Source organism: Microtus pennsylvanicus, chromosome 21 (genome assembly GCF_037038515.1).
Source record: "Microtus pennsylvanicus isolate mMicPen1 chromosome 21, mMicPen1.hap1, whole genome shotgun sequence".
Taxonomy (NCBI): Eukaryota; Metazoa; Chordata; class Mammalia; order Rodentia; family Cricetidae; genus Microtus; species Microtus pennsylvanicus.
The window spans coordinates 16,786,547-16,812,357 of record NC_134599.1 but is presented as its reverse complement, the minus strand read 5'-3'; the positions used below and the strand labels follow the sequence as shown (position 1 = coordinate 16,812,357).

The window sequence follows — 25,811 nt, the reverse complement described above, 5'->3', positions numbered from 1 at the left end:
CCAGGCTATGGAGTTGGGGTAGGAGGTAGAGGTGTGTGTGTGTGTGTGTGTGTGTGTGTGTGTGTGATAGAGAGAGAGAGACCTGTCCTGCAAACTTCTACACTGTTTGCTAGCTGCATGCGTATCAGTGGGGATTTATACCCACCAACTTCCTCCAGGGTTATTTTTGCTTGGAGGGAGCATTCTGAGGTCACTCCTGCTAAGAATAACCCGGCAAGGGCGGGAGGAGGAGTGGGTGGGAGCTGGCGCTGAGCTCAGCTGAGCTAGGCTGGTCTCCTTACTCCATAGCAGCCTCCTGCTCAGCTAGGAGGGAGTTGGTTCCAGAGGGTAGCACTGTAGGGCAGAAGGGCAGAAGCCAGGGGAAGCCAGGGAGCTGTGGGGCCAAGCCTCAGCTGGCTGGGCAGGCTTACTCAGCTCCGATGGCTTCACAAAGCCATCTCCAGTCTCAGAACCATTTGATTTTTCCCCAAAAGAATGCCCTTCTTGTCTCCAGACAGAACTGCTCTTTGAACTGACACTTAGTGGCTGATTCCCCCCTTGATTTTAGGCTGTCTTAGTCTGGGCTGCTGCTCCCTGATGGTCAATCGGTCTATCCCAGCAGTGGTCTTCCAGGAGGCACGAGGAAGGCAGGGCTGGAGGGGGGTTGAGGTGCAGCTCCAGACATTTAACTCTTCCCTGAAGATTTGCCCTCCCGAACACTCAAGTGAACTGTGAGGGAGTCCAGCGTGGAGGGGCCTGGTCAGTGGTGGGAACCTTGAGGCCATAGAGCCAGGGAAGACTTGTTGGGACATGTGAAACTTACTTGACCCTTAAAGGAGGGAGGGGAGCTGCCAAGGAAAAGTGACAGGCCTTCCTGAGGCCTTGTGATCAGGGCAGCCAGTGAGTTGTATAGATTGAGAGGCAGGCCCTCACCTACCAGCCTTTCTGTAGACTGAGGTTCCATTATAATAGTCTTCCTTGGGCTGGAGAGATAGTGTGCAGGTGGCCTGAGGGATTTTACTCCTTATTTTATTTTTGAGACATGGTGTCCTGAAATTCACTGTGTGGACCAGGCTAGCCTCAAACTTGCAAAGATCTGCCTGTCTCTGCCTCCCAAGTGTAGGGATTGAAGGTGTACACCACTATACCCAGCTTTTTTATTTTTATTTTTGAGACAGGATCATATTGTGTATTTCAGACTTGTCTCCAACTGGCAATCCTCCTGCCTCGGTCTCTAAAAGTGCTGGGTTTATAGGCATACACAATCACACCTGGTGTTTTTACTCTGTATTCTTTGAGAAATAGGGAGGGAACATGGGGCCAAGAAGCAAGTCCAGGACCTGATGAGAGTGTAGAAAACCATAGTACTGGCCCCTGATCAGATAGATGGAGGAGCAAAGGAGATGCCGCAGGCGCCAGCTACAGCACAGTGGGGACAATGTCAGGAGGTGCCATAGGCTCCAGCAATGGCACAGTGGGGACAATGTCAGGAGGTGCCATAGGCTCCAGCAATGGCACAGTGGGGACAATGTCAGGAGGTGCCATAGGCTCCAGCAATGGCACAGTGGGGACAATGTCAGGAGATGCCATAGGCTCCAGCAATGGCACAGTGGGGGCAATGTCAGGAGGTGCCATAGGCTCCAGCAATGGCACAGTGGGGACAATGTCAGGAGGCGCCATAGGCTCCAGCAATGGCACAGTGGGGACAATGTCAGGATATGCCATAGGCTCCAGCAATGGCATAGTGGGGACAATGTCAGGATATGCCATAGGCTCCAGCAATGGCATAGTGGGGACAATGTCAGGAGATGCCATAGGCTCCAGCAATGGCACAGTGGGGACAATGTCAGGAGGTGCCATAGGCTCCAGCAATGGCACAGTGGGGACAATGTCAGGAGATGCCATAGGCTCCAGCAATGGCACAGTGGGGACAATGTCAGGAGATGCCATAGGCTCCAGCAATGGCACAGTGGGGACAATGTCAGGAGGTGCCATAGGCTCCAGCAATGACACAGTGGGGACAATGTCAGGGCTGTTGTCAAAGACCAAGGCTTCTGAAATAATCAGTAGAAATTACTGTAGATAGCTGGTCCTAACTTTGGGGGTGTAGCTTAGTGGCAAAGCACTAACATGCTGGATTCCACACTGGCCTTGGAGGAAATAACAAACCCAGTGGGAGGATAGCTGATATTATATATTCATTGTTATTCCAGTGAACTTGGAATAACAAATAGGAAGGCCCACCTCTCTTTGTACCCCATCTTGACTCCTTCCTGGCGTCACATGTCTTAGGGTCACTTCCAATAAGCCTCTCCCATGCGTTGGTCTCTGTTGCTGTGTCCTCCCAGTGGTCCAGTCACGCCACCCTCTCTCCATCCATGCCACAGTGGCCAGCACATGGACCCTAGGGAAGCCTTTGACACGTTTCCTTCCTCGCCTGGACTGTTGTATGCATGTGATGTTTAACACTGACTGCCAAGTGACCAGATCAAAACTCACCCCTAAGGGACAAACCCCTGGGCATGTCTGTGGAGGGGGGGGCGCTAGTTGGGGTTCACTGAAGTTGGAAGACCCAACCAGAATGTGGGAGGCGGCATTCCTTGGGCTGAGACCCTGAACTGTATGAAAAGGAGAAAGGCAGCTGGGTGCCAGCATCCCCTCCATTTCCTGACGCTGATGCAGTGTGGCCAGCTGCCGCCCCCTCCCATGCCGTGATGGACAGCATCCTGGGATGAGCCTTTCCTTCCTTGAGTTGCTTTTGTCAGGTGTTTTTCAGCAAGAAAAGCAACAGATGCAGCACATGGCGGTTCTTTCCATCTCGGGAAAGACATCACCAAGCTGGGACGCCTGGGAATGGCAGTGAATGACCAAGGGGAGGTGATTATGGCTCTCCAGAGAGTGACAAAGGCTCTATGGGTCATGAAGTCATGTCAGATGGGGGCTAGGATGAGCATAGCACCGGGGAGACACTACTTCCTAGGGTTCCTTCCCAGACTCCCCACCTATGTGACAGCAGAGGTGGGAACCCCATGCTCTTACTTTTCAGTTATTTATCTTATGCGTATGGGCGTTTTGCCTACATTGTGTGTTCCTGGTGCCTGTGGGTACCATGGATTGGAGCTAAGATGCTTGTGAACCATGTGAGTCCTGGGAATTGAACTGGGTCCTGTGGAAGAACAACCAGTGTTCCTAACTGCCGAGCCATCTTCCCATACCTCAGAAGTGGTTGTAAAGGGACTTCCTTTGCTACATGGCTGCCCTGCATACAATGCTTCTTTCACGGGACCTCCCAGTTCCCCTGGAACCTTTTTTAAAATTTGCCTATAGCCAGGTGGCAGTGACATGCACCTTTGTCCCAGCAGTTGGGAGGTAGAGGCAGGCAGATCTCTGTGAGGTCTAGGCCAGCCTAATCTACAGAGTGAGTTCAGGACAGCCAGGACTATTACACAGAGAAACTCTGTCTAAAAAAAAAATAAAGAAAAGGTTTTGCTTTATGTTTATTTTTATGTATATGAGCATATGTGCTGGTGCCCCAGAGGTACCAGAAAAGGGCATTGGATCCCCTGGGACTGAAGTTATAGATGGTTGTGACCCACAATATGTGTTGGGGGAGGCTGCTTGTTTGTTCCAGCAGCTCAGACCCGAAATAATCACACAGAAACTATATTATTTGCAATGCTGTTTGGCCAATAGCTTAAGCATATTGTTAGCTAGTTCTTATATCTTAAATTATATCTTAAATTAACCCATTTCTATTAATTTGTGTATCACCATGTGTCTGTGGTTTACCAGCAAGATTCCAACGCATCTGTCTTGTCTGTCTCCAGTGGCTGCTACATGGCTTCTCTCTGACTCTGCCTACTCTCTCTATATATCCATTTTAGCCTGCTTTTAACTCTGTTAAGTCATTGGCCGAAAGCAGCTTCTTTATTGACCAATGGCAATAAAACATTCATAGCATACATCACCTCCCACATCACATGTGGGTCTTGGGAACTAAACCCAGGTCCTCTGCAATAAGTGCTCTTAACTACTTTGCCATGTCTCCAGCCCCACCTTAAACCCTTTGCAGTTGTCTTCAAAGAGCTCAGCTAGGCCCTCATGTAGGTGGACTGGTATCCTGCTGGAACTCTATGTCACTGGGCTGGCCACTTACTGGACACGCCTGTCCTCATACCCCATTGCCATGGCTTGTGATAGCCTGGTAGGTTTTTCTTGGCTGAGTCCACACTAGGAAAGGTCTCTGGGGAAGAGGCAGAGCCAGGCAGAAGTCATAAGAACCTTGAGCTGGAGGCTGCCATTCTCTTGGCTGTGAGGGAGGCTCAGCCAGGGAGGCAGCTGCCCTTCAGATGCCCCCTCCTTGATTCATCCCAGGAGCTTTTCTGAGGGGCATGAGGGGTGCGTGTGAGCCGAGGCCAGCCTTGGAGTCGTCTTCCTCAGACAAGCTAGGACTCCATATATTGCCTCAGGATCCTCGGGATAATTAAGTTTATTGATTTTTATAGGTGAATGGATGCCAAGCCCAGTGCTGGGTGCTAGGAAGCTGGGTAGAGAGAAAGGAAAAGATAAATAAGACAGTCCAGCAGGGAGACATACAGTAAACAAGCCATTAGGCCGGCATGGTGAGCTCGGTAATGAGAGAGTGGGATCTCCGTAAACAGCGTGGCCTGCCATGGGGTGGAGGAGGGACAGGCATAGTAGACTCCACCGGTCCTCAGGGCGAGGCTGGCCCCGCAGCTGTGCACATCTGCCTCCTGTGTGGTGAGGGCTCTGGGAGCTGCATGTAGCCTAAGGGCTTCAAGATCACAGATCCTATTCCAATACCTCCTGCAGCATCTGAGCTCTTAGAAGGTGGGAAGTAGGACAATGGGCAAAGGGAGTTACTGCTTCAGGGGTGCAGAATTTCTGTGTGGGATGATGGTGATGTAGCTGACGTATACTAAAAGTGGCTAAAACGACAAATTTCGTATATACCTCATTATAGATTGGGGGGGTATTTCATTTATTTTTATTTTTGAGACAGGGTCTCCCTACATAGTCCAGATCTAGCCTTAAACTTGTAGCGATCCTTGAGTGTCCATTTCCCAAGTGCTGGGATTACACATACGGATCACCACAGCCCCAGCTACCAGAGAATTTTTTTTTTTTTTTTGGTTTTTCGAGACAGGGTTTCTCTATGGCTTTGGAGCCTGTCCTGGAACTCGCTCTGTAGACCAGGCTAGTCTCGAACTCACAGAGATCTGCCTGCCTCTGCCTCCCGAGTGCTGGGATTAAAGGCGTGCGCCACCATCGCCCGGCCAGAGAATTTTTTTGTCAGTTTTTTTTTTTTTAATGTATTCTTGCGACCAGATGTGGTTGATAGTAGGGTATGTAGCAGCATCCTTGACCTGCATCCACTAGCTGCCAGCATTTGTGACATATGATGACATGTGACACCAATAGATCTCCAGCCACCATGCCAGATGCTCTGAGGGGTAGCACTAGCGTTTCCCTAGCTGGAAACTACTGGCGAACTCTGCTCAGAATGGGTTGCCCGGAGCAGAGGCTGAGGGGCGCTGGATAGCGAGGAAGCCAGGGAAATTGTCTTGAGACAGGGATCAGGTCTTGTCTGGCAGGAGGACAAAGGCCAGCAAACTCAGAACTTCTAGAGGTGAATGCCACAATGGACTCTACCTGTCCCCAGGGCGAGGTTGGGCCCTCGCAGCTGTCCATGTCTGCCACCTATGTGGTGAGGGCTATTGGGGCTGTGCATAGGCTGTGGGCAGGGCTTACGAACCCAGAATGGGGCATGCTGGGTGGAGGAGACAGACAATGGCAAAAGGGCTGGGTTTGACTAAACTCTGGGATCTTAGTGTCAGTTTCCAGAGCTTCAGAGCATCCTCCGCCCCATTTCACCAGAGGAGGAGATGTTGCCTCTCAGATGTTGGCCCACAGCTATGGTCAGTGCCTCCTAAGGTGGCCAGCAGTGTCTAGTGTCTGTTTCAGGGTTGCACTGTCTTCTTCAGAGGCACTGTCAGAACTAAAGCAAACAGAAACAGCTGGTGTGACACTTGCCTCTGACATGGCAGCGGGGACCCAAAGCTCCCTCTGGGCTCATGAGCAGTGTGTTTGCCCTTTTAACATAGTCTTTGCCATTAATGAAGCAATCGGGAATATTTATGGAGCACTGTTGGGGTCTTGCTCTGTGTCCAGCTGGCTCAAACCAAGTCCCTGTGTCCAACTGGCTCAGAGTCCATGTGTCCCAAGAGTCCAGGAGCTGATCGGGACGGGAGGGGGGGGAACTCAGGCCAGACAAGCAGGCCCTTTTTGTGAGCCCCTGGCTCCTCCCCAGGAACTGGAAAGATACTTCTGCCCATCGACTACAGACCTGACTCCTTCCTCTGGGCAGTTCCTGTAGGTGTATTTCCTCTGCCCAGTTACCCAGGTCCCAAAAGCCTTTGGGAGGGGCCCTGCCTAGCCCTGGGTGCTGGAGGGTAAGGAGAAGCAGGGGTTTGCTATGATAGTGTAGGAGTCCTGAGTTCACTTGAGCCCAGGTCAGTGGCTGACTCATTGCTTTTCAGAACCAGAAAAGGGAAAGAAGTGGTGGTCTGGGGATGTAGTTCAGTGGGTAGAGGGGGTGCCTAGCATACCCGAAAACCTGGGTCCCACCCTGAGCATGGGCTGGGCGGTGGTGGTGCATGCCTTTAATCCCAGCACCCCCCCCCGGAGGCAGAGGCAGGTGGATCTCTGTGAGTTCGAGGCCAGCCTGGTCTACAAGAGCTAGTTCCAGGACAGGCTCCAAAGCTACAGAGAAACCCTGTCTCGAATGAAGACAGGAGTTCAAAACTAACCTGGACTAGGTGAGAGCAATCTCCAAAAACAAAACAAAATAGGAACCAAAGAGTCATACCTTAGAGGTATGGTGGTTAGGGTGGTTAGGAAGAGAGCTTGGGGGTGGTAGTGAGGCTGGAGATACAGGTCATTGGCAGCATTCACCTAGTACCTGCAAGGAAGGCTCTGGGTTTAATCCACAGCCCCAAAAGTGGGTGGGAGGGGTACGGATCAATGGGAAGGGGTGGGTGCTTCAGCCCCCAAGCTAGTCTTAGGCTTACTACTGTGTGGTAGGTTCCCATCCCTTTATTCCCCCGTGTACTGGCTCCCCCTTCTGGGTGTACCTGAGGCTACTGCATGGGGCGTTGCGGGGGGGGGCAGTTATGGGGGGCTCATGGCAGGCAGGTAGAGAAGCGCCTATGCAGTGTGATTGAAAGACTGGGTGGCCAGGCAGAGAACCCCTGGGCTAGGCTGGGTCCCAGAGCTAGCAATCCTGGATTCCTGGACTGTGAAGCTCGCAGCAACAGGAAGTGAGTCCTTGGGTGAGGAGACCACGTGGTGCCCAGGCAGGAAGTAAGCCTCTATGGGGTGATCTCATGCAGCTCCGCGGAGCAGCTAGTGGCTAAGAGAGAGAGCAACCATGAGAAATTGGCTCTGTCCAAGTGTGACCGGTGCCTATGTCCCTGTAGAGCATGTTGGCCTTGTGGGACTTGGCACCTCTGGTTCCTAGAAAGTGTCTACCAGAGCAGTGAGGCATGTCCTTCTGTCATGTGTGACTCAGCCTTGCAGAGTGACAGACCGACACGAGGAAGGTCAGGGTGCAGCTGAACACATGGCATGGTGGCTAAAGCAAGTGGGTGATCACGTTTGCTCCCCCCTCTTTTCCTCATGTAGCTGCCCAGCAGCAACGGCCTGGCAAGGCCGGAGGAGGCCTTCTTCCCACCATGCATTTCTCTTCCGTGCTGCAGCCTACTAAAACCCCCAGCTGCTGAGGCACGCACTAAAGCAGCTCCTCGCCACTTTCTCTTTCCCCAATGAAGAGCCCATGGCGTAGACTGGTAGACTGGGAAAGCAACAAGGCCAGCTGCTGGGCTCCTCAGGAGGTGGCACACTTGGGGGACGCTGGGCTTGCTGTTCTTTCCCAAGGCCTTGTTTGATCCCTGTTTGCCACCTCTCAGGCTCCTCATCAGATAGCCGTGGACTCACAGTTCCCATCCTAGTCCTGAAATGGAGGCTGTGAGGTAAAGGCTGGCAGTCTGTGCCTCTCAGGCTATGTGCTGGTGCTGTAGCTTTTTTAAAGGGAGTTTGTCATTTTCCTCTACACGTAGCCCAGCCAGTCCTCCTGGGACTGCCCTGTAGATCTGCGTGGCTATAGAGAACTGGAAGTAATAGAGCTCACTCCAGTAGGAAGCAGAACAGCCCCAGTACCGACGGCTGGCCAGAGTCATGGAGCATCCGCCAAGCAGGAGGCAGAGCCGTATGCACGGGCGTGAGATAGGCCAAACGTGTGAGCTCTGTTTTAGACAGATTAAATCTCAAGTAGTCCAATGTGGCCTTAAATTTCTGACCCTCCTGTTTCCACCTCCCAAGTGCTGGGATTAAAGTGTGTGCCACCACTACCTGACCTCTATGGTTAAGTAGTGACTAGCTCTGCCCTTTGATCTTCAGGCAAGCTTTATTTGTTAGAGCACAAACAAAATATCACCGCGGTATCTGTTGATTAAGTGTAATCACCTTCCCTGATAGGAGGGAGGGGGCCTTCTTTTTTTTTGTTTTGATTTGGGTTTTTGAGACAGCCAGGTTGGCTTCAAACTCACTACTTAGCTTGAACTCCTGATCCTTTTGTCTCTACCTTCTAGATGCTAGGATTCCTGGCATGTGCCACCATGCTTGGCTCATATCTCGCCTGGGGCTTGCTGAGCCAGTTCTGCCCTTGGTCTGCACTTCCTGCCCCTGAGCATTTTCTAACAGCAGGGTTGCTAAGCACATCTGAAGGTAGCAGAGTGTCTACCTAAGGCAGGGACCCCGAGCCACACACCCCAGTCTGCCAGGACGGACACAGGTGGCGCACGCTTTTAATCCCAGCACTCGGGAGGCAGAGGCAGGTGGATCTCTGAATTTGAGGCCAGCCTGATTTATAAGAGCTAGTTCCAAGACAGACTCCAAAGCTACAGAGAAACCCTGTCTCAAAAAAAACAAAACAACAACAAAAAAGATGTTCTGACCACTTGCCACAAGATGAGCAAAAACAGAGCACACTTGAACACGCGCACACACAAAAGAGAGAGAGCGCGCAAACTCCCTGGCACACCTTGTCTTTGAAAGCAGACAACACTGAGCAAATGACTAAATTCTCCAGGAGCATCAGGTCAGGTTCCTTCTTTGCTTCCCAGGGAAGCTGAGAGATACTGAAAGAAAGCAGACACACACACACACACACACACACACACACACACACGAGGACATGTGAGGACAACCTGAATGAATCCTGATTTGATTTCTGCCGGTTAGAGCCTTTGCAGACTCTGACCTCAGGCCCCAGGGGATAAAGCAGTCTGTTGTCTTTCCAGACAGGCATGGCAGGCTCTATACCCAGGGCAGTTGCTGCTCAAGCTGGAGACTGCTTGGGGCCTTGGTGAGCCTGGGTCAGAGGACCTATGGGGGCCTGATTTGGGGACAGAGATGTGAGGCTAGTTCAGATCCAGAGAATGCTTCTTAGTACGTCTTTGACACCCCTGTCCCCTACCCCCATGAGAACATAGGAGGAAGCCTATGAGAGCTGTAGTCAGGCCAGCCTCGGTGCCTCTGGGATTGATCTGGTGGCATTGGAATTTCCTGAGGAAGAGTCCAGTTTCATTGATGGAGCACAAGGAAAATTTTTGTTTTGTTTTTTGTTCTTATTATGTTTTGATTTATTATGTTCATCTGTGTAGGAGCACACACAGAGTGTTTGTGGAAGGCAAAGGACAGCTTTCCAGAGTGGGTTCTCTCTACAAAGGGAACTGAACTCAGGTAACCAGGCTGGCATAGCAAACACCTTTACCTATGGAGCCATCTTGCCAGCTTTTAGTTTTAAGGCGGAATCTCATGTAGCCCTGGCTGCTCTCAAACTCAGTCTGTAGCTGAGGATGACCTTAAACTCCTGATCCCCCTGCCGTTACCTGCTGAGTGCTGGATTATAGGTGTGTATCACCATGTCTGGCTTACACAGTTCTGGGCTCTGAACCCAGGACTTCATGCACGCTACACAAGAACTCTGTCAAATGGGCTACACCCCCAGCTGCAGGATCATTGGTTTAGAAGTGGGAAGCCAGAGGAGTCTTGGTGAGTTGGGGTGCAGTGGGGTATCCCTGGGGTGCTAGGACCAGGTCTACCTGCCTGACATCCACAGTCCCCTTAAGCCTCTAATGTTGACAGCAAACCTGTGCCTGCATCTGCTTGTGTGAAGACACACATAAACCCATAGTGCACACGACTTTCATTAGAAACTCAGAGGGTCTGCGATTCGGGTCTGATCCTGACATTCCTCTGTTTTCATCCTTCCCAGGTGGAGAGCAGTGACACACCCAAGGACCCTGCAGTGACCAGCAAGTCTCAGCCCACAGCCCAGGACTCTGGCTCCTCAGATCTGTTACCCAATGGAGACTTGGAAAAGCGGAGTGAGCCCCAGCCTGAGGAGGGGAGCCCAGCTGCAGGGCAGAAGGGTGGGGCCCCAGCTGAAGGAGAGGGAACTGAGACCCCACCAGAATCCTCCCGAGCCGTGGAGAATGGCTGCTGCACAACCAAGGAGGGTCGTGGAGCCTCTGCAGAAGAGGGTGAGTCCCAGCCCGAAGGAGCCCCTAAGAGTCACAGACTTGGGTCTCTGGCAGGTTTCAGGAGGCTAGGCAAAGGTGGGAGCTGACCATCTCTTTGCCAAGGCCATGGTCTAGAAGCTACTGGATGAAAACAGCCTGTATACATGTTTACTTGGCCCACCTAGTGTGCTAAACAGTTAAAAACATTAGTTGCCAGTATTTTTTAAAAAATCAAGAAATTCCACATGAAAATCTGGAGTTTTGGCTCTTTGTGGGGAAGGAAAAAAGCTGGCTTTGGCAACAGGCAACAGGGGGTTTGCATAATGCCAAGGGATGCTAAACTGGGGTAATAAGTGCCCCCCTTCTTTCTATGCTGGTTGTGTGCCTCAGTTTCCCTCCACTGCCAGCTGGCCTGCTTACTCTTATACATGACCTGCCTGGGCTCACGAGGACACATGCCATGCTCACCTGTCCCGGTGCAGAGATTCTGCTGGCACACTGTAGTTTGGCTGACTCCATGGTAAACTTCCACCATGCAGATTGTGACAGTGGACACTAAGGGGAGGGCTGAAGGAGGCCGGTTGCACACTGCCCTGCTCAGACCTCTCCATCTGGGGACTTTGTGGCCTAGCTCCGAATTTTGGAAAGTTGCCCACTTTTCACTTTTAGGTTAAGCCAGAGATTTCAGGGCCAAGCAAGCTGTAAACAAGTGAGTAATGAGGACAGCTAGCATTTGTACCGGGCTTCACAGTTTACACGGCACCTCCTCCTCCATTATCACATCTGATCCTCCTGGGCCCTGCCAGGTTGTTTTGCATATGTGCATTTTAATTTCAAAAAGTCTTCCTTCCAAGTGTGTATGATGGAATGAGTAAATTGATTAATTGGCATAACTTATTTTTGCATGAATCCAAACCCAATATTTATGCAGAAGAGGGAATATTTCCAGAAAAGAGGTTTCCAAACTTATTTTGAAATATCTTTCATTCATTATTCAGCAAATATTTGTGATGTTCCACCGTGTGCAGAGTGTGCTCTGAGGCACTCTGCATTTGTTCTTCTGTTTACTCTTCTAAGTGATTCTGTTCAGGAGGTGTTCTTAGCGCCGCCCCCACCCCCACCCCCCCAGTCTCAGATGAAGTACAGCTTAGGAAGTGACTTGTTCATTCCTCCAAACCTGCCTCTGGCCGCAGAATTCTTTTTTTTTTTTTTTTTTACAAAGAAGGTCTCACAATGTAGCCCTGGCTGGCCTCAAACTCAAATGTTGCCTTCCTCTGCTTCCTGAGTACTGGGGTTAAAGGCATGAGCCACCACTGCCTGGCCCTAATTTTGAACTTTTTGATCCTTCTTCCTCTACCTCCTGAGTTCCGCGATCACACAACCATGTACCCCATGCCTATTTTATTATTTGTGTGTATGGGTGTGGTACTTGAGCATGCCATGACATACATATCAAGGTCAGAGGGCAACTTGATTCTCTTCTCTCCTTCCAGCATGTAAACCCTTGGGATGGAGATCAAACTCACTGTTAGATTTGGCCACAGGCGCCTTTATCTGCTGAGCCATCTTGGCTGCCCATACCTGTCTTTATGTAGTTCTGGGGATTGGGCCCAGAGCATTGGACTTTATGTATGCTGGGCAAGCAGTGTACCAACTGATCTAACGCTCCAACCCAGGATGGGTAAACGTTTTCTCCTGCTCTTCTGCTCTGTTCTGCTGTGCTGTCCTGTGTGGCTCTCAGCTCTCCAGGCCTCAGAGGAGTGTTGGGAGAGCTTGAGGAGAGATACCTCCTTGCAGTTCACAGTGGCAGGCATGCCGGAGAGCTCAGCGCCCTTCCTAGCCAGACGCCTGCTCCTGTGACTCACCTCCGGAGTGCTGGGATCACACAAGGCAGGTGCCCAGAGCCAGGGCCAGGGCAGTCCCTTCCGCCAGGCAGGATGGAGCCAGAGCTCCAAGGCTGCTCTTTGACCTTGAGGGTTTGTTTAAGGGTTTTCCTGTCTGCATTCCGGTTCTTAGGCACTCAGTCAGCCAGCGAGTGTTCATTAAACATGTTTGGTGTGTGCCAGATCCTGTGCCAGCCTGTGGAAGCCATCCTGAACAGAAACCTGGCTCTTTTCCTCAAGGACTTCACAGTTGGTTAAAGACTCTGCCCTTTCAGATGTGCCATTAGGGCTAGACATGTAGCCTGGGTTTAACCCTCAACACTGCGGTAACTGGCATTGTGTCCAAATCTCAGGATTTGGGAAAAGGACTGAAAGTCAGGAGTTCAAGGTTATCCTCTGCCCAACAACTTTTAGTCCAGCTTCCTCTCTCAAAAGCAATATGATGGGGCTGGAGAGATGGCTCAGTGGTTGGGAGCATTGCCTGCTCTTCCAGGGGTCCTGAGTTCAATTCCCAGCAGCCACATGATGGCTCACAGCCATCTGTAATGAGGTCTGGTGCCCTCTTCTGGCCTGCAGGCATACACACAGACAGAATATTGTATACAAAATAAATAAATATTTAAAAAATCAATATGATAACAAATCACATGTGTGGTTGTGCGCAGACAGTGCTCCTCGAGTAAGAACAGTACCGTGAAGAGCTAGGACATCAGGACCTGAGCTATTCTCTCATAATTGGGTGTGCTGGAGCCCATCACAGGAGGGCTGGGGAGAGAAGACAGTGAGAACAGACTGGTTCCAAGGTGGAGAGAGCAGGGCATAGAAGCCGAACAGAAGCCACCAGACTGGATGGGAGAAAGCCAGGGGGAAGGATGTGGCAGGGAGTGGGTGGCAAGTGGCCAAGCCAGGTTTTCCTAGCTGTCTTCTTAGAGCTGGACCTGACAGGCTGCTTGGAAAAGATGACTTTCCTTGTAGACTCCCCAGCAGTTTGAAAGGTCTGGGAAGTGGGGTGAGAAGTTAGGGGGCTGCTGCAGGCATGGGGAAGAAGCAGTCAGCTCTGATAAGCAAAATGAATCCACGGAGATGGAAGAGGGAAGTAGCAAATGCCTCCGTCTAAGAGGTAAAGAAACGTCAAAGGGTTGATGGGCTGGATTGGGAAGTTACAGGCAAGTCCAATCATGGTAGGCACAGACATCCAAGGTCTCAACTTCCATTTGACTTGGGGCACTCACTCCTGACTCTAGAATTCCAAGAGAGGTGTGCAGTGGCCTCCAAGAGACTCTGGTCTCTGCCCCAGCAGTCAGCTGATAGTGTGTGCCCAGCTGAAGACCTCAGATGAGGAACGAAGAGACTCAGACATAGTTTCCCTCCTTCCAAGACTCTTCAGAGAGTTGTAGGCGGATTTTTCTTTGGGCCACCAACTCACAAAAAAATGACATGGAGACTTATTAATTATGAAAGCTCAGCCTTTAGCTTAGGCTTGTTTCTAACTGGCTCTTATAACTTAAGCGAACCCATTTCTATTCGTCTGTGTGCTGGCTCGTGGCTTTTACCTCTCCTCCTGCATGTCTCGCTCCCTCTGTGCCTGGCTGGCGACTCCGCCTTTCTTCTTCCCAGAGCTCTCTCTGTCCAGAAGTCCCTGCCATACCCCCTGCCTAGCTATTGACCATTTAGCTTTTTACTAAACCAGTCACAGTATCTTTACACAGTGTAATCAAACATCTGGCAAGAGAGATTTCCTTCTATCCTTCCTGGAAAGCCATGGTGCCTGCCTATACTGCACAGTGTGCTCTGCCCTCAACTGCTGGGTGGTCCACAGGCTAGCTAGCTGTATCTATAGTACGTGGGAAGCCAGGATACAGACTGTAGCTCCACCTTCGACATCCTCACGCTGTCTGATGTCAGCCTGTGCCATGTGAGGAAGACTTTATCGTCTCTGCTTTTCTTATGGGGAAGAAAGCAGGGAAGCCAGGTGTACAAGCATGTGCTTGTAGTCTCAGAACTTGGTACGTGGAAGCAAAAGGATCAGAAGTTCAAGGTCATCCTCAGCTACTGAGCATTGGAAGCCAGACTGGGATACAGGAAGCCTGTCACAGAGAAGTGGGTGAGGGTCAGCATAAGGCCGCTCTGCTGAGACTGAGCATGGAGAGAAATATGGGCTAGTAACCGTGCTTATATTAAGTCTGGCATCTGCCCTTTCACCGGGATATTGTTTCATTGTAAAGAGAATTTGGTGGGCCTTGCTGGGTAGTACTTGAAGCTCCTGACCTCCCCTGTCCCCAGGACCTGGGGTTTCTTGGGGCCATGTTCTCCTCCGCCAGGGCCACTCTGGAAGGCACGCAGCCACCTGGCTCTGGGAATCTGGGTCTGTGCCAGGAGCAGACAGAGGGAGCCCTCAGAGAGTGGGACCGCCCAGCATTCTGTGACAGCCAATCTGCCGGCTGGGCTGGAGAGAGGAAGAGAGTGCGCCCCTGCGCCTGCGTGTGACTGAGAAGACGCTCTCTCACGTGGGCATGCGCAGTCTGTCGGGGAGAAAATTCCAGAAAGAAGCCATTTAGAAACTGTTTCAGGAAGTCTCCATTCGGAAGACCTTGTGGGCTGGAAGCCTGGCAAAGGAAACAAAGAATAACGGTGGTAGCGCACCTGGGAGTCAGGAGCCCTGAAATCAGATTATAGATCTGCTCACCAGGCCTCAGTTTCCTCGTGTGAAACATTCAGAAAACTCAAATCCATCTTTTCAGCTCTGATTTTCTTATATTCTAATAAACAAATCACTCCTGGTAAACGTAACCAAAAGCCACTGAGTGTGGTGGTGGTGGGTATTCAGAAAACTCTTAGGGTCAGTAGATAGTACAACAGCGTGGGTCAGCTTGGGGACCTCACCACCCTCAAGCCGCTTGTTGCATGGCTGCTGCAGCTGTTGCAGCCTCAGCAGGAGTGTCGAATGCGAGCCAGAGCAGGCGCCCCCTCCTGGCAGCTTGGGTCCTGGGCCGAGCAGCGAGGTCTGAAGGAGGGGCTGGCCCCAGAGTTGGGAGGCCCAGGGCAGGCCTGAGGGCGAGCACTGTGGAAAATGGGCGGTGGGAGAGAGACCGTGGAGGAAGAGACAGAGTCGTGACGGGTGAGACGTGACTTAAAAGGACAACCACGTACCCTGTCACACGTGGGTGACAGCCACCACGCTCCTCCCACGCAGCGCCTCCACGAGGCCCAGCGCCACACCTACCTCCCACGGGGTCCATACCCATGGGGTGTCCGGCAGGGGCTCTGCCCTCCCTGGCTCCCTCCCACCACCGTAGATGGAAGCCAGGCACACGTGGCTGCCGGGGTGGGGTGTTCAGGGCAGGTGCAGAGAGGAACCCCAGGTCATGTCTGGTAACAAGAGGGAAACGTCCAGGCTAAAAATTCAGAGCCGTAAATGCTGCTGCGGGTGGTTTCCGCTCCTGTGCTAGGCGATGCAGGAGGGGCTGTTTTTTCCGTTTGGGGCTCTTTGTCTCCGTACCCCCTCCCCTTACACACCACGCTACATGAGCCAACCTTAGTGACCTTCCTGCTCTGGGCCTAAGCCCTGTATTTTCTCAGCCTCAGGAAAAAAAAAAAAAACATTCAGGCACCTAAGTGAAAGGCAGCAGAATTCTCCCCATTTGCTGGGGAAAACCGTACAGCTGGCTGCAGAGGGGGCTGGCTGGGAGAGGAGCGGGGCGAGCAGGCAGAAGCGGAAAGATGTAGCAGCCCTCATGTCGGGCCCAGAGTCCTTCCTAAAGATGGCGCTGTGGGGACTGCTGCTCCCAGCCCAGATGTCCCTCCTTGGAACTGGAATCAGTGCCCAGGCCAGAACTTTGAGAAAAGCCAGAAGAACAGAGAAATGTGTGCTACAGGGAAGAAGGAGTTTCTTGGGGCGGGGACATGCTGACATGACACATATTGAGCTCCTACTGTATGCCAAACCCTGCTCCACACCAGTGTTCACTCCAACCTTTAGAACACTGGCGAGGAAACAGCAGAGATTAGGGGGTCACACTGAGGCAGTTCCAATCCAGACTGCTCTTGATCTGAGAGTGGGCCAGGAGCGGAGGACAGTTTACATGTTAATACTATTTGGAACTGTTTACAGTTTATCTTGCGAAAGATAGGGCTGCGCCACCGGGGTCCAGTCCAGCTGGCCCATTGGCCACGTCTGGGCACCTTTTCCTACCTCACACAAAGAAGTGAACAGCCTGGCTTCTTCAGCTCAAACCCTCCTCTGCCTCTTCACCCTCCTCGCTTTGAAGGGGGGCTGGAGGCCAGCAGCGGATGGTAGCTGCTTCGAAACTCATTCTGTGTGCCTGAGAGCAGGGTTCATGGGCCAGAAACCATGCCCCCGGCTTTTCTCTTACTCCTATGTTCTTGGGTCTGGGACCTGGATCAGACATGGTTCTGTGTCCTTGGAGCCAGCATGACTGACACAGGAATGGACAAATGCTAGGAGGCCCCCAGGCTCCTCCAAGCCACCCCTGTGACAGTCCCCTTGTCCTTCCCTTTCCACAGGCAAAGAACAGAAGCAGACCAACATCGAATCCATGAAAACGGAGGCAAGTGTTTTCCTCACCCCCAGGGGCTCTGGATCCTGTTTCTAGAAGAAAGCCACCTCTCTGACGGACTGTGGCGAGTGTGTGTGAGGGGGGCCCGAGGGTGGGTCCCTGCCCCTTCTTTGGTGTCCTTTTGTGAGAAGGAGAGGAAGTGGGGGTGGAGGTTGGAAGTCCCCTAGCCAGGCAGCCAGCTCATCCCCCTCCGGAGATCAAGCACTTCCCCCACTGTCTTGTTCTTGTGTCCCTACCAACTTCAAGTCCCTCCTCAGTACTCTGGGGTCAACAACCCCTCTGTTTGGGATGAGTGACCCGTCTCAGTTTCCCCTCCACGAGGGGCAAACCCTCAGGGGTGTCTGTGCCCACCTTATAATGCCTGTTTATCTTCTGTCCTAGGGCTCCCGGGGCCGACTGCGGGGTGGTTTGGGCTGGGAGTCCAGCCTCCGTCAGCGACCCATGCCAAGACTCACCTTCCAGGCAGGGGACCCCTACTACATCAGCAAACGGAAACGGGACGAGTGGCTGGCACGATGGAAAAGGGAGGTGAGATGCCTTCTATCCTCGGTGCCAGGCGTGAGAGCCGCAAACCGGAATTCAGTTCTAGTTGCCCTCTGGAACTCTTGTCAGGCTATGGCTGAGACTTTCCGCTAGGGTTAACTCCGAGAATTCCCAGACTCCTACTGCTAGGCTAGGTGGTTCATTTGTCCTCTCATAGTCCTTTTGGGGTGCTAGCTGTGGGGGAGGTGGCGCATGCCTAGGGTGCTGCTGCCCATGTGGAGTTGATGCTCTGATGTGTGAGAAGAACAAAACGGATTGAAGGCTCAGTGAGGCCTCGGTGGCATTTCCTGCTCAGACTGTCTAGGTGTGGACAGTGTTCAAGGAGAGAAAAGACTCGGGTGCAGGTGGCAGCAGGGGAGACAGGACAGTGGGATCCAGGGCATGTCGGCGGACAGGCCAGAGAGCTGCTACAGCAATGACAAGGACACTGTCAGGTCTGGCCTGGGCACAAGGTGATGACTGTGCCGTTTGCTCTGGTAGGACTAGTTGTTGGGATCAAGAGTTCAGAGTTGAACTGGGCAGTGGTGGTACACACCTTTAATCCCAGCACTTGGAAAGCAGAGACTGGCAGATCTCAGTGAGTTCAAAGCCAGCTTGGTCTACAGAGCAAGTTCCAGGACAGCTAGGACTGTTACCCAGACAAATCCTGTCTCGAAAAACCAACCAAACAAACAAACAAAAAACTTCAGAGTTCCGTGCCAAGGAGCTGGAAGCTGGACTTTGGGCTGCAGATTCCAAGGTGAAAGCAAGGCAAAGTCTGTGGAGTCTGCTCAGTAGATGGCAGAGGCACAGCGTCTTAGCATTCTGTGTGCAGAAATTACCAAGGTTGTGGGCCAATGAGAACAGAGCTGCAGCTGTGGGCCTGAGAGGGGCTACAGGAGACCAGGAGAGAAAGTGTGTCTCGGAGAGCTGGTTTCCCTAGACAGTGGGGGCATGCCTCACACTGGTCAAGCCTGAGGGAGCTGGTGTTTTTCCCAAGAACCCTCTGTGGGATCTAGGAGGAAGCTGGAAGCAGCCCAGGACTGCAAAGGGAAGGAGGTGGGAAGGCAGATAAAGACCTAAGCAGCCATCAATCCTTGAAGATCAGCTGTGGGAAGGGTGGGTTGTGGGGGCCACTCCCACGGGAGGGAGAGGAGGAGGGAGAGGAAACAGGGTCTTGACCTCAGGCTATCTGACCATGTGTGCTGGGGGCCCTAGAGAAAGTTCCAAACAAGGGGGAGGGGATGTAGTTGGTTCTGGCTGCTTTGTTTCTAGTTCCTTTGGGATCCAGGAAGGCAGAAGTCATCCTTCTGAAGGAGTGGAGAAAGGGCAGCCTGGCCAAGGTCTGAGAGGGGCACCTATAGCCCTGAGCACCGAGCTTGGGGTGCACTGTCAGGAAGTGACTGTTGTCTCTCTTCTCCTGGGACCTTGGCCCTAGGGCTGTGTGTGCGGTGCTTCTGTTCCTGAGCCCCCAGTCAGAGGTGCTGAGGTGGTGACTTGGGGTCTCCTCTGTCAATCAGCACGTGGAGGTCAGCCCGAGGCACAGTTAGAAGGGGTTTTCCTACTCCTAGGAAATGAAGATCCATTTTTAACAATTTTAAGTTTCTGCTAAAATTTTAAAAGATTTGTGTGGTCAAGTTGGCCCCGGTCAGTAAGGGAACTCGTCACTGAGGCTGACAACTTGAGTTTAGTCTCCAGAACTCCCACAGAGAAGAACCAACTCCATCCTCCACACAGGTGTACACACACACACACACACACACACACACACACATACACACACACACACACTCCGTCTCCAGAACCCCCACAGAGAAGAACCAACTCCATCCTCCACACAGGTGTACACACACACACACACACACACACACACACACACTCCGTCTCCAGAACCCCCACAGAGAAGAACCAACTCCATCCTCCACACAGGTGTACACACACGCACACACACACACACACACACACACGCACACACACACACACACACTCCGTCTCCAGAACCCCCACAGAGAAGAACCAACTCCATCCTCCACACAGGTGTACACACACACACACACACACGCACACACACGCACGCGCACGCACGCACACACACACACACACACACCAAATAAACAGAGGTAACAGTTTTGAAATTTAAACTCAGAACGTGTAAGGTAGGTATGATGGCACCCACCTGTAATCTCAGTATTTGAGAGGTTGAAGAAGGAAGATACACGTTTGAAGCCAGCCTGGTCTGTATGTCACCACATAGTTCAAGCTCTGCCCCACCTACACATACACACCCAGCAAGCCCCAGTCACCCAAAAAACAAAAATAATAAGTTAGGAGCCAGGTGGGGGCAGCGCATGCCCGAAACTCGGGGGACAGAGGCAGGTAGATCTCTGTAAGTTTGAGGCCAGCCTGGGCTACAGAGTGAGCTCCACAGTGGCAGCCAGGACTGTTAACACAGTGACATCTTTGTAGTTCTTGGTATTTTACTCTTTGGCTTTTTACTCTTTGCTCTTTTGGGGAGAGTGCCATCCAGCTCCCAAATAAATCATAAACAGAGGCTTATTCTTAATTATAAATGCCTGGTTTTAGCTTGGCTTGTTTTTTGCTGACTTCTTAATTTATAATGTCTGCCTTTTGCCTCTGGGCGTTTATCTTTATCCTATATACCTTTCTTTACTTCTTTTTTTTTTTTTTTTTGGTTTTTCGAGACAAGGTTTCTCTGTGGCTTTGGAGCCTGTCCTGGAACTAGCTCTGTAGACCAGGCTGGTCTCGAACTCACAGAGATCCGCCTGCCTCTGCCTCCCGAGTGGATTAAAGGCGTGTGCCACCATCGCCCGGCCTTTCTTCTTGCTCAGTGGCTTGCGGTGTAGCTGGGTGACTGGCTCCTGGAGTCCTCCTCTCCTTCTCTTGCTCCTCTCTCCCCAGATTTCTCCTCCCATTTATTTTCTCTGCCTGACAGTTCCACCTATCCTTTCTCCTGCCTAGCTGTTGGCTATCCAGCTCTTCATTAGACCAATCAGGTGTTTTAGACAGGCAGAATAACACAGCTTCACAGAGTTAAACAAATGCAGCATAAAAGAATGCAACACAACTTTGTGTCGTTAAACAGATGTTCCTCAGCATAAACAAATGTGAAACATCCCAAACGAATACTCCACCAAAAAAACAAAAAACCTGTCTTGAAACAGAATAGTCTAATAAAAAAAGTTAGGAACACTGGCCAAGTGTGGTGGTGCATGTCTTTAATCCCAGCACTCAAGAGGCAAAGGACAATGGGTTTCTCTAAGTTCAAGGTCAGCTCTGTCTACGTAGGGTGTTCCAGGCCAGCCAGGGCTACATAGAAAGACCCTGTCTCAGAAAATTAAAAAATTAGGAACATTTGTTAATATGCATAAAAGTGGAATGAGAAATCTGTTATATAATACATGCCAGATATCTATAACACATACATATCTCTATATCTATGTCAGTATCTCTGTATATGCATGTATCTGTCACCTACTTCAGCAATTAGCAGTTATCAAAAGCTTTTCTAGTCTCTGCTAGATCTGGGCATTTGCTTTCTCACCCCACCCAACACAGATGCTATTGGTCTTTAAGTGACAACAGAAAAGTGGAAAACATTGATTGAGTTTGAAATATTGGAGGTGCCCGTGACTTGCAGTATGGAGACCCCAGAACAAAATATACTTCCTCGCAATAAAATGAACTGTGACTTGTAGTGTGACTAGGTCTGCAGATCTTTTTGAGTTGTAACTACACGTGCCTTGATCCTTGACTGGCCACAAGCCAGGAGGGGAGTGGGGCCAGAATGCAAGTAAAGTTTAGGTTTCCCAATCTTAAAGAGTTTAGCTCGAAATGCCACACCCTGCTAGCTAGGGGACAAGGAAGGACTAACTGCTGGTAAAACACAGGTAGCTCTCCAAACTACAGAGCAGAAACTATCGGGCCCACTTTCTTTATATATTTTTAAGATTTACTTAATGTGTATGACTGCTTTGCCTACATATGTGTCTGTGTATCATATGTGTGCTTGGTGCCCACAGAGGTCAGAGGAGAGTGTGGGATCCCCTGGAACTGGAGTATAACTATAGCTATAAGAGTTGTAAGGCACCATGTGGGTGTTGGGAACCGGGCCTGGGCCTTCTTCAAGAACAAGTGCTCGGGCTGGAGAGATGGCTCAGAGGTTAAGAGCACTGACTGCTCTTCCAGAGGTCCTGAGTTCAATTCCCAGCAACCATGTGATGGCTCACCATCTATGATGAGATATAGTGCCCTCTTCTGACATGCAGGCAGATACTGTATAATAAATAAATAAATCTAAAAAAAAAAAAGAACAAGTGCTCATGACTGCTGAGCTAGCTCTCCACCCTCCCCACCTCCTTCTAAGGCTAACCTTAGCTCCTCAGCCTTTGACCTTTTCTTCTGATACTGCTTCCCTGGGCCTTCTTGATGCCTCTGAAGTTTATGCTTCTTGCATTTCTCCACAGTATATTTTGTCCCCCTTTGCTCAGGTATTCTCAGGTCTCCCCTTCTTGACCCACCTATCACTTACCTGCATTTCTTGGTTTGGGATGGGGTTGTTTTTTTTTTGTTTTTTTGCTATGTAGCTAAGGCTGACCTTGAATTCCTGATCTTCCAAAGTACTAGGATCACTCGTGTGTACCTCAGAACCCACTTTCATTTCCCTAGCATAAGATTCACTATAAAAGCTTTCATGGATTGAATTCCCTGCCCTCCCACTCCTGATCACACCCACACCCTCATGCCTCTACCGCCACAACTGCACCTGCTTCCCAGGCACTGCCACCTGCAAACGTTTTCTACATGGATGGGATGTCATTGTCATCCGTGCTTTCAAACTTCTCAGACAGTTTGAGTCCCCTGAGCTCAGTGACCAGCCAGGCAGTGGTGGCGCACACCTTCAATCCCAGCACTCAGGAGGCAGAGACAGGCGGATCTCTGTGAGTTCGAGGCCAACCTGACCTACAGAATGAGTGAGTTCCAGGACAGGCTCCAAAGCTGCAGAGAAACCCTGTCTTAAAAGAACAAAACAAAACAAAAAGGAAGTACAGGGCTCTGAACAGGCCTCAGACCGAGATTCATCAGCAGGAGGCAGCTTTGGACTTTAGAGGATGAACTGGACTTCAGGGAGGAGGGCAGGAAGCATTCTGAAAGCCATTACTTCATCTCCGAGGTTCCCAGGATTTGTCAGGAATGAAAATGAGTGGTCCAAGCCTGAAGGGCTGGCCTGCGCTGCTGGGAGTCTCTGCTAGCTCCCACCTGCATCTGCACCACCTCGGAGGCTTTTTTTTTTACCCTAAAAGCCCCCTTCCTAGGCCTAGGGATGTAGCCCAATGGGAGAGCACTTGCCTAGCAAGCTAGAGGCCTTGGCTGCAGTCTCAGTGCGCACACAAATAAGAAGCTCCTTTCGCAGCCTGTTTCCCCTTTCTCCACCTTTGTCAGTCACATCTCAGCCACTGGGGGAGATCATACTTTTCACCTGCCCAAGATAAAGTCCCGAAGATGGCGTGTGCCTTCTTCCCAGCGTTCAGGAGGTCAAGGCTGCTGGATCTCTGAATTCAAAGGCTAGCCCTGGTCTACATAGCAAGTGAGACCTGTCTTTTAAAAAATAAATACATAACTTACATTGCACAAATGAAATAAACTTGAAATAGGTGATGAGGAAAATGGCCATTTCCTTCATCTCTGAATGGGACTTCCTGCCAGAAAGCAGAAGGCTGCTGTCTTCTTTCTGCTGGCCCTGCTGTAATAAATGATTGAGCCCTGCTACAGGGCACATGGCAGCTCCTCAATGCCCCATCACATATACAGGTTCTGGCTGTTTCCCATTGTTTCAACCCTGTGACCTCCATGGTGGATGTTAGGACTCACTAACATTTTCACCCTGGCGATCCTAACTCACTTCAAGGCAGGCCTCCCGTATTCCAGGTGCTAGGGTATCTGGTATATCCCAGAATTCCAGTTTGAAGGTAGGGCTCTGGCTCAGGCATCCTCAGGTTTATCAGATAATATTGCATTGTGATAGTAACAATCTATGGTCTCCCTACCCCCTCCTGCCCTTAGGTGCACCCTGCCCCCACCCTAGGCTGTCCAGCCAGGAGTAAAACCATCACATTCCTGAAGGGGAGGGAAGGCTTTGTTCCTAGGCCTTAGGAGGCTTTGTGCAAATTCTGGCTGTAGTGGTTTTCACCTGTGGTTTTTCAGACTTCAGCACCAAGCTGTCCCAATGCACAGACTTACCTGAAATGGGCTGCATGAAGACAGAATACTAAACACAGAAGTATATGATTAATAAAGAACATACAACCTTTAAGGCTCTTTTAGGAGCTTAGTTACTGTTGTTATTTTGAGACACTGTCTTTCTATGTAGACCAGGCTAGCCCTTGAACTCACAGAGATCCTCCTGCTTCTGCCTCCTAAATGCTCAGATTAAAGGCAGGTACCACCTCACCAGGCAAATTATTATATATGTACTTGTGTATGCTATATGTATTATAAATTTACATATGAAGTACATGTAGAGGTTGAACACCTTTGTGGAATCTGTTCTCCCACCCTTCCACACGCCCCAGGTTTAGCTCATTGGGTTTAACTGGCAGATGTTCCAGCCGAGCCACCTTGCTGATACCTACTTTTATTAGTTTCTAAGATAGGACTTGGTAAAAAAAATCATCAACAACAAAGTACGTATTACACAAGCACATTCTTATTTTACAAGACTCTCACACACACAATTTTAATTCTTTTAATATGCTTTAGAGCTGGGCATAATAGCACACACTGAGATCAGAGTGATACTCAGGAGGCAGAGGCAGGGGGATGATCACAGGTTCAGTCAGAATGCCTTGTCTAGTGAACTCCAGGCTAGCTGTGCTACAGTGTAAGATGCTGTCTCCAAAAACCACACACATATAGATAACAAAATATTTTTAGAGGTCTTTGATGCTGTTTGGTGGATGCGTGTCACAACTGTTCTGTGTGTGTGTGTGTGTGTGTGTGTCTAAGAATCTAACACTCCTCCTAGGTCTGTGTTTATGATTGGCATCATTCTGTAGTTTCACTTTACACTTTGGGTTTTTACTTCCAATAAGGTGGCCAGTTTAGCCACATGATTACTATTCTATTTTCGCTGTGAATTGCCATGATGTTTTTTCTTTCTTTTTTGTTTTGTTTGTTTGTTTTTTTGAGATAATTTCTCTGTAGCTTTGAAGCCTGTCCTGGAACTTGCTCTGTAGACCAGGCTGGCCTCGAACTCACAGAGATCCACTTGCCTCTACCTCCTACGTGCTGGGATTAAAGGCGTGTGCCACCACCACCTGGCACTATGACTTTCTTTTTTTAACCAGACTCCCTGCTGGCCATTTGTGTCACAGTATTTTGCTGTCCAGGCATGCTGTGGTAGTAAAAGGTCCCTGATATGTGTGAGGAAGGTCTTGGGTAGCTCAAGCTGTCCTCAGACCTGGTATGTAGTTGAAGATGAGTTAAGCTTCAGCCCTTTCTGCCTTCACTTCCTAGGTGCCTGGATTATAGTCGTGTGCCCAGATCAGTGTGTGTGCTGGGGATTAAAGCAGGATCTGCATGCATGCTAGGCTTAGCCTGCTTCTGTGTTTCCATAACACCACACCCTAGAAAGAGAATCCTGAGTGGAAGGAGTGGTGTGCATTTTGTATTTTATAAAATCTGTCAGATTGCTAGGAAAGGGGCCACACTGATTCTGACTCACACCCCAGCTAGCTCCTCACCGTGCTCTGCTAATGGGAATGGGTAGGAAAGCGGTCTCTTGTTATGATTCTAATTGTCATTTCCCAATAAACAAGTGAGGCTAAGTTATCTTTTCAAATGTTTATTGACCATTTGTGTTGTTGCTGCTGTTTCTGGGAGTTTTAACAAATGTGGCTTCCCTTTGCTTTACAACCAGAGGTTGTGACAGACTGCTTCCTGTGTGTCCTGGAAGAACAGCCTGTGAGTGTCTAGAGGGTCACCTCCTGCTGGGCAGTACTTCATTTATTAAGTAATCACCCTGCATGCCCTGAGCAGGGGCCTCCTGCGAAGGTCTGTGGACACTGAGGTGAACGAGGTGTGATCTCCTGAGCAGTTTGCCGTGGAGACCAATAAAGCTGAGTGCAAAGCAGCAGCCCCATGGAGTGGGTGCCACCTGACCGGATGTCCCTCGTCTTGGCATGCTCAGCTTTTGCCCTTGGGAGTGCCTGGCCACCCTGGATAGAATA

General features: G+C 50.6%; 1 protein-coding gene across 4 annotated transcripts in view; it reads left to right on the top strand.

The window, feature by feature from the left end:
• Dnmt3a (DNA methyltransferase 3 alpha) overlaps nucleotides 1-25,811 on the top strand; it is a 102,168-nt gene that overhangs the window by 49,658 nt on the left and 26,699 nt on the right. For all 4 annotated transcript variants that reach the window (XM_075955591.1, XM_075955590.1, XM_075955592.1 and 1 more), the window contains exons 4-6: nucleotides 10,337-10,604; nucleotides 16,991-17,034; nucleotides 17,425-17,571. In XM_075955591.1, the coding sequence (XP_075811706.1) occupies nucleotides 10,337-10,604; nucleotides 16,991-17,034; nucleotides 17,425-17,571 (459 nt within the window). The remainder of the gene's footprint in view (nucleotides 1-10,336; nucleotides 10,605-16,990; nucleotides 17,035-17,424; nucleotides 17,572-25,811) is intronic.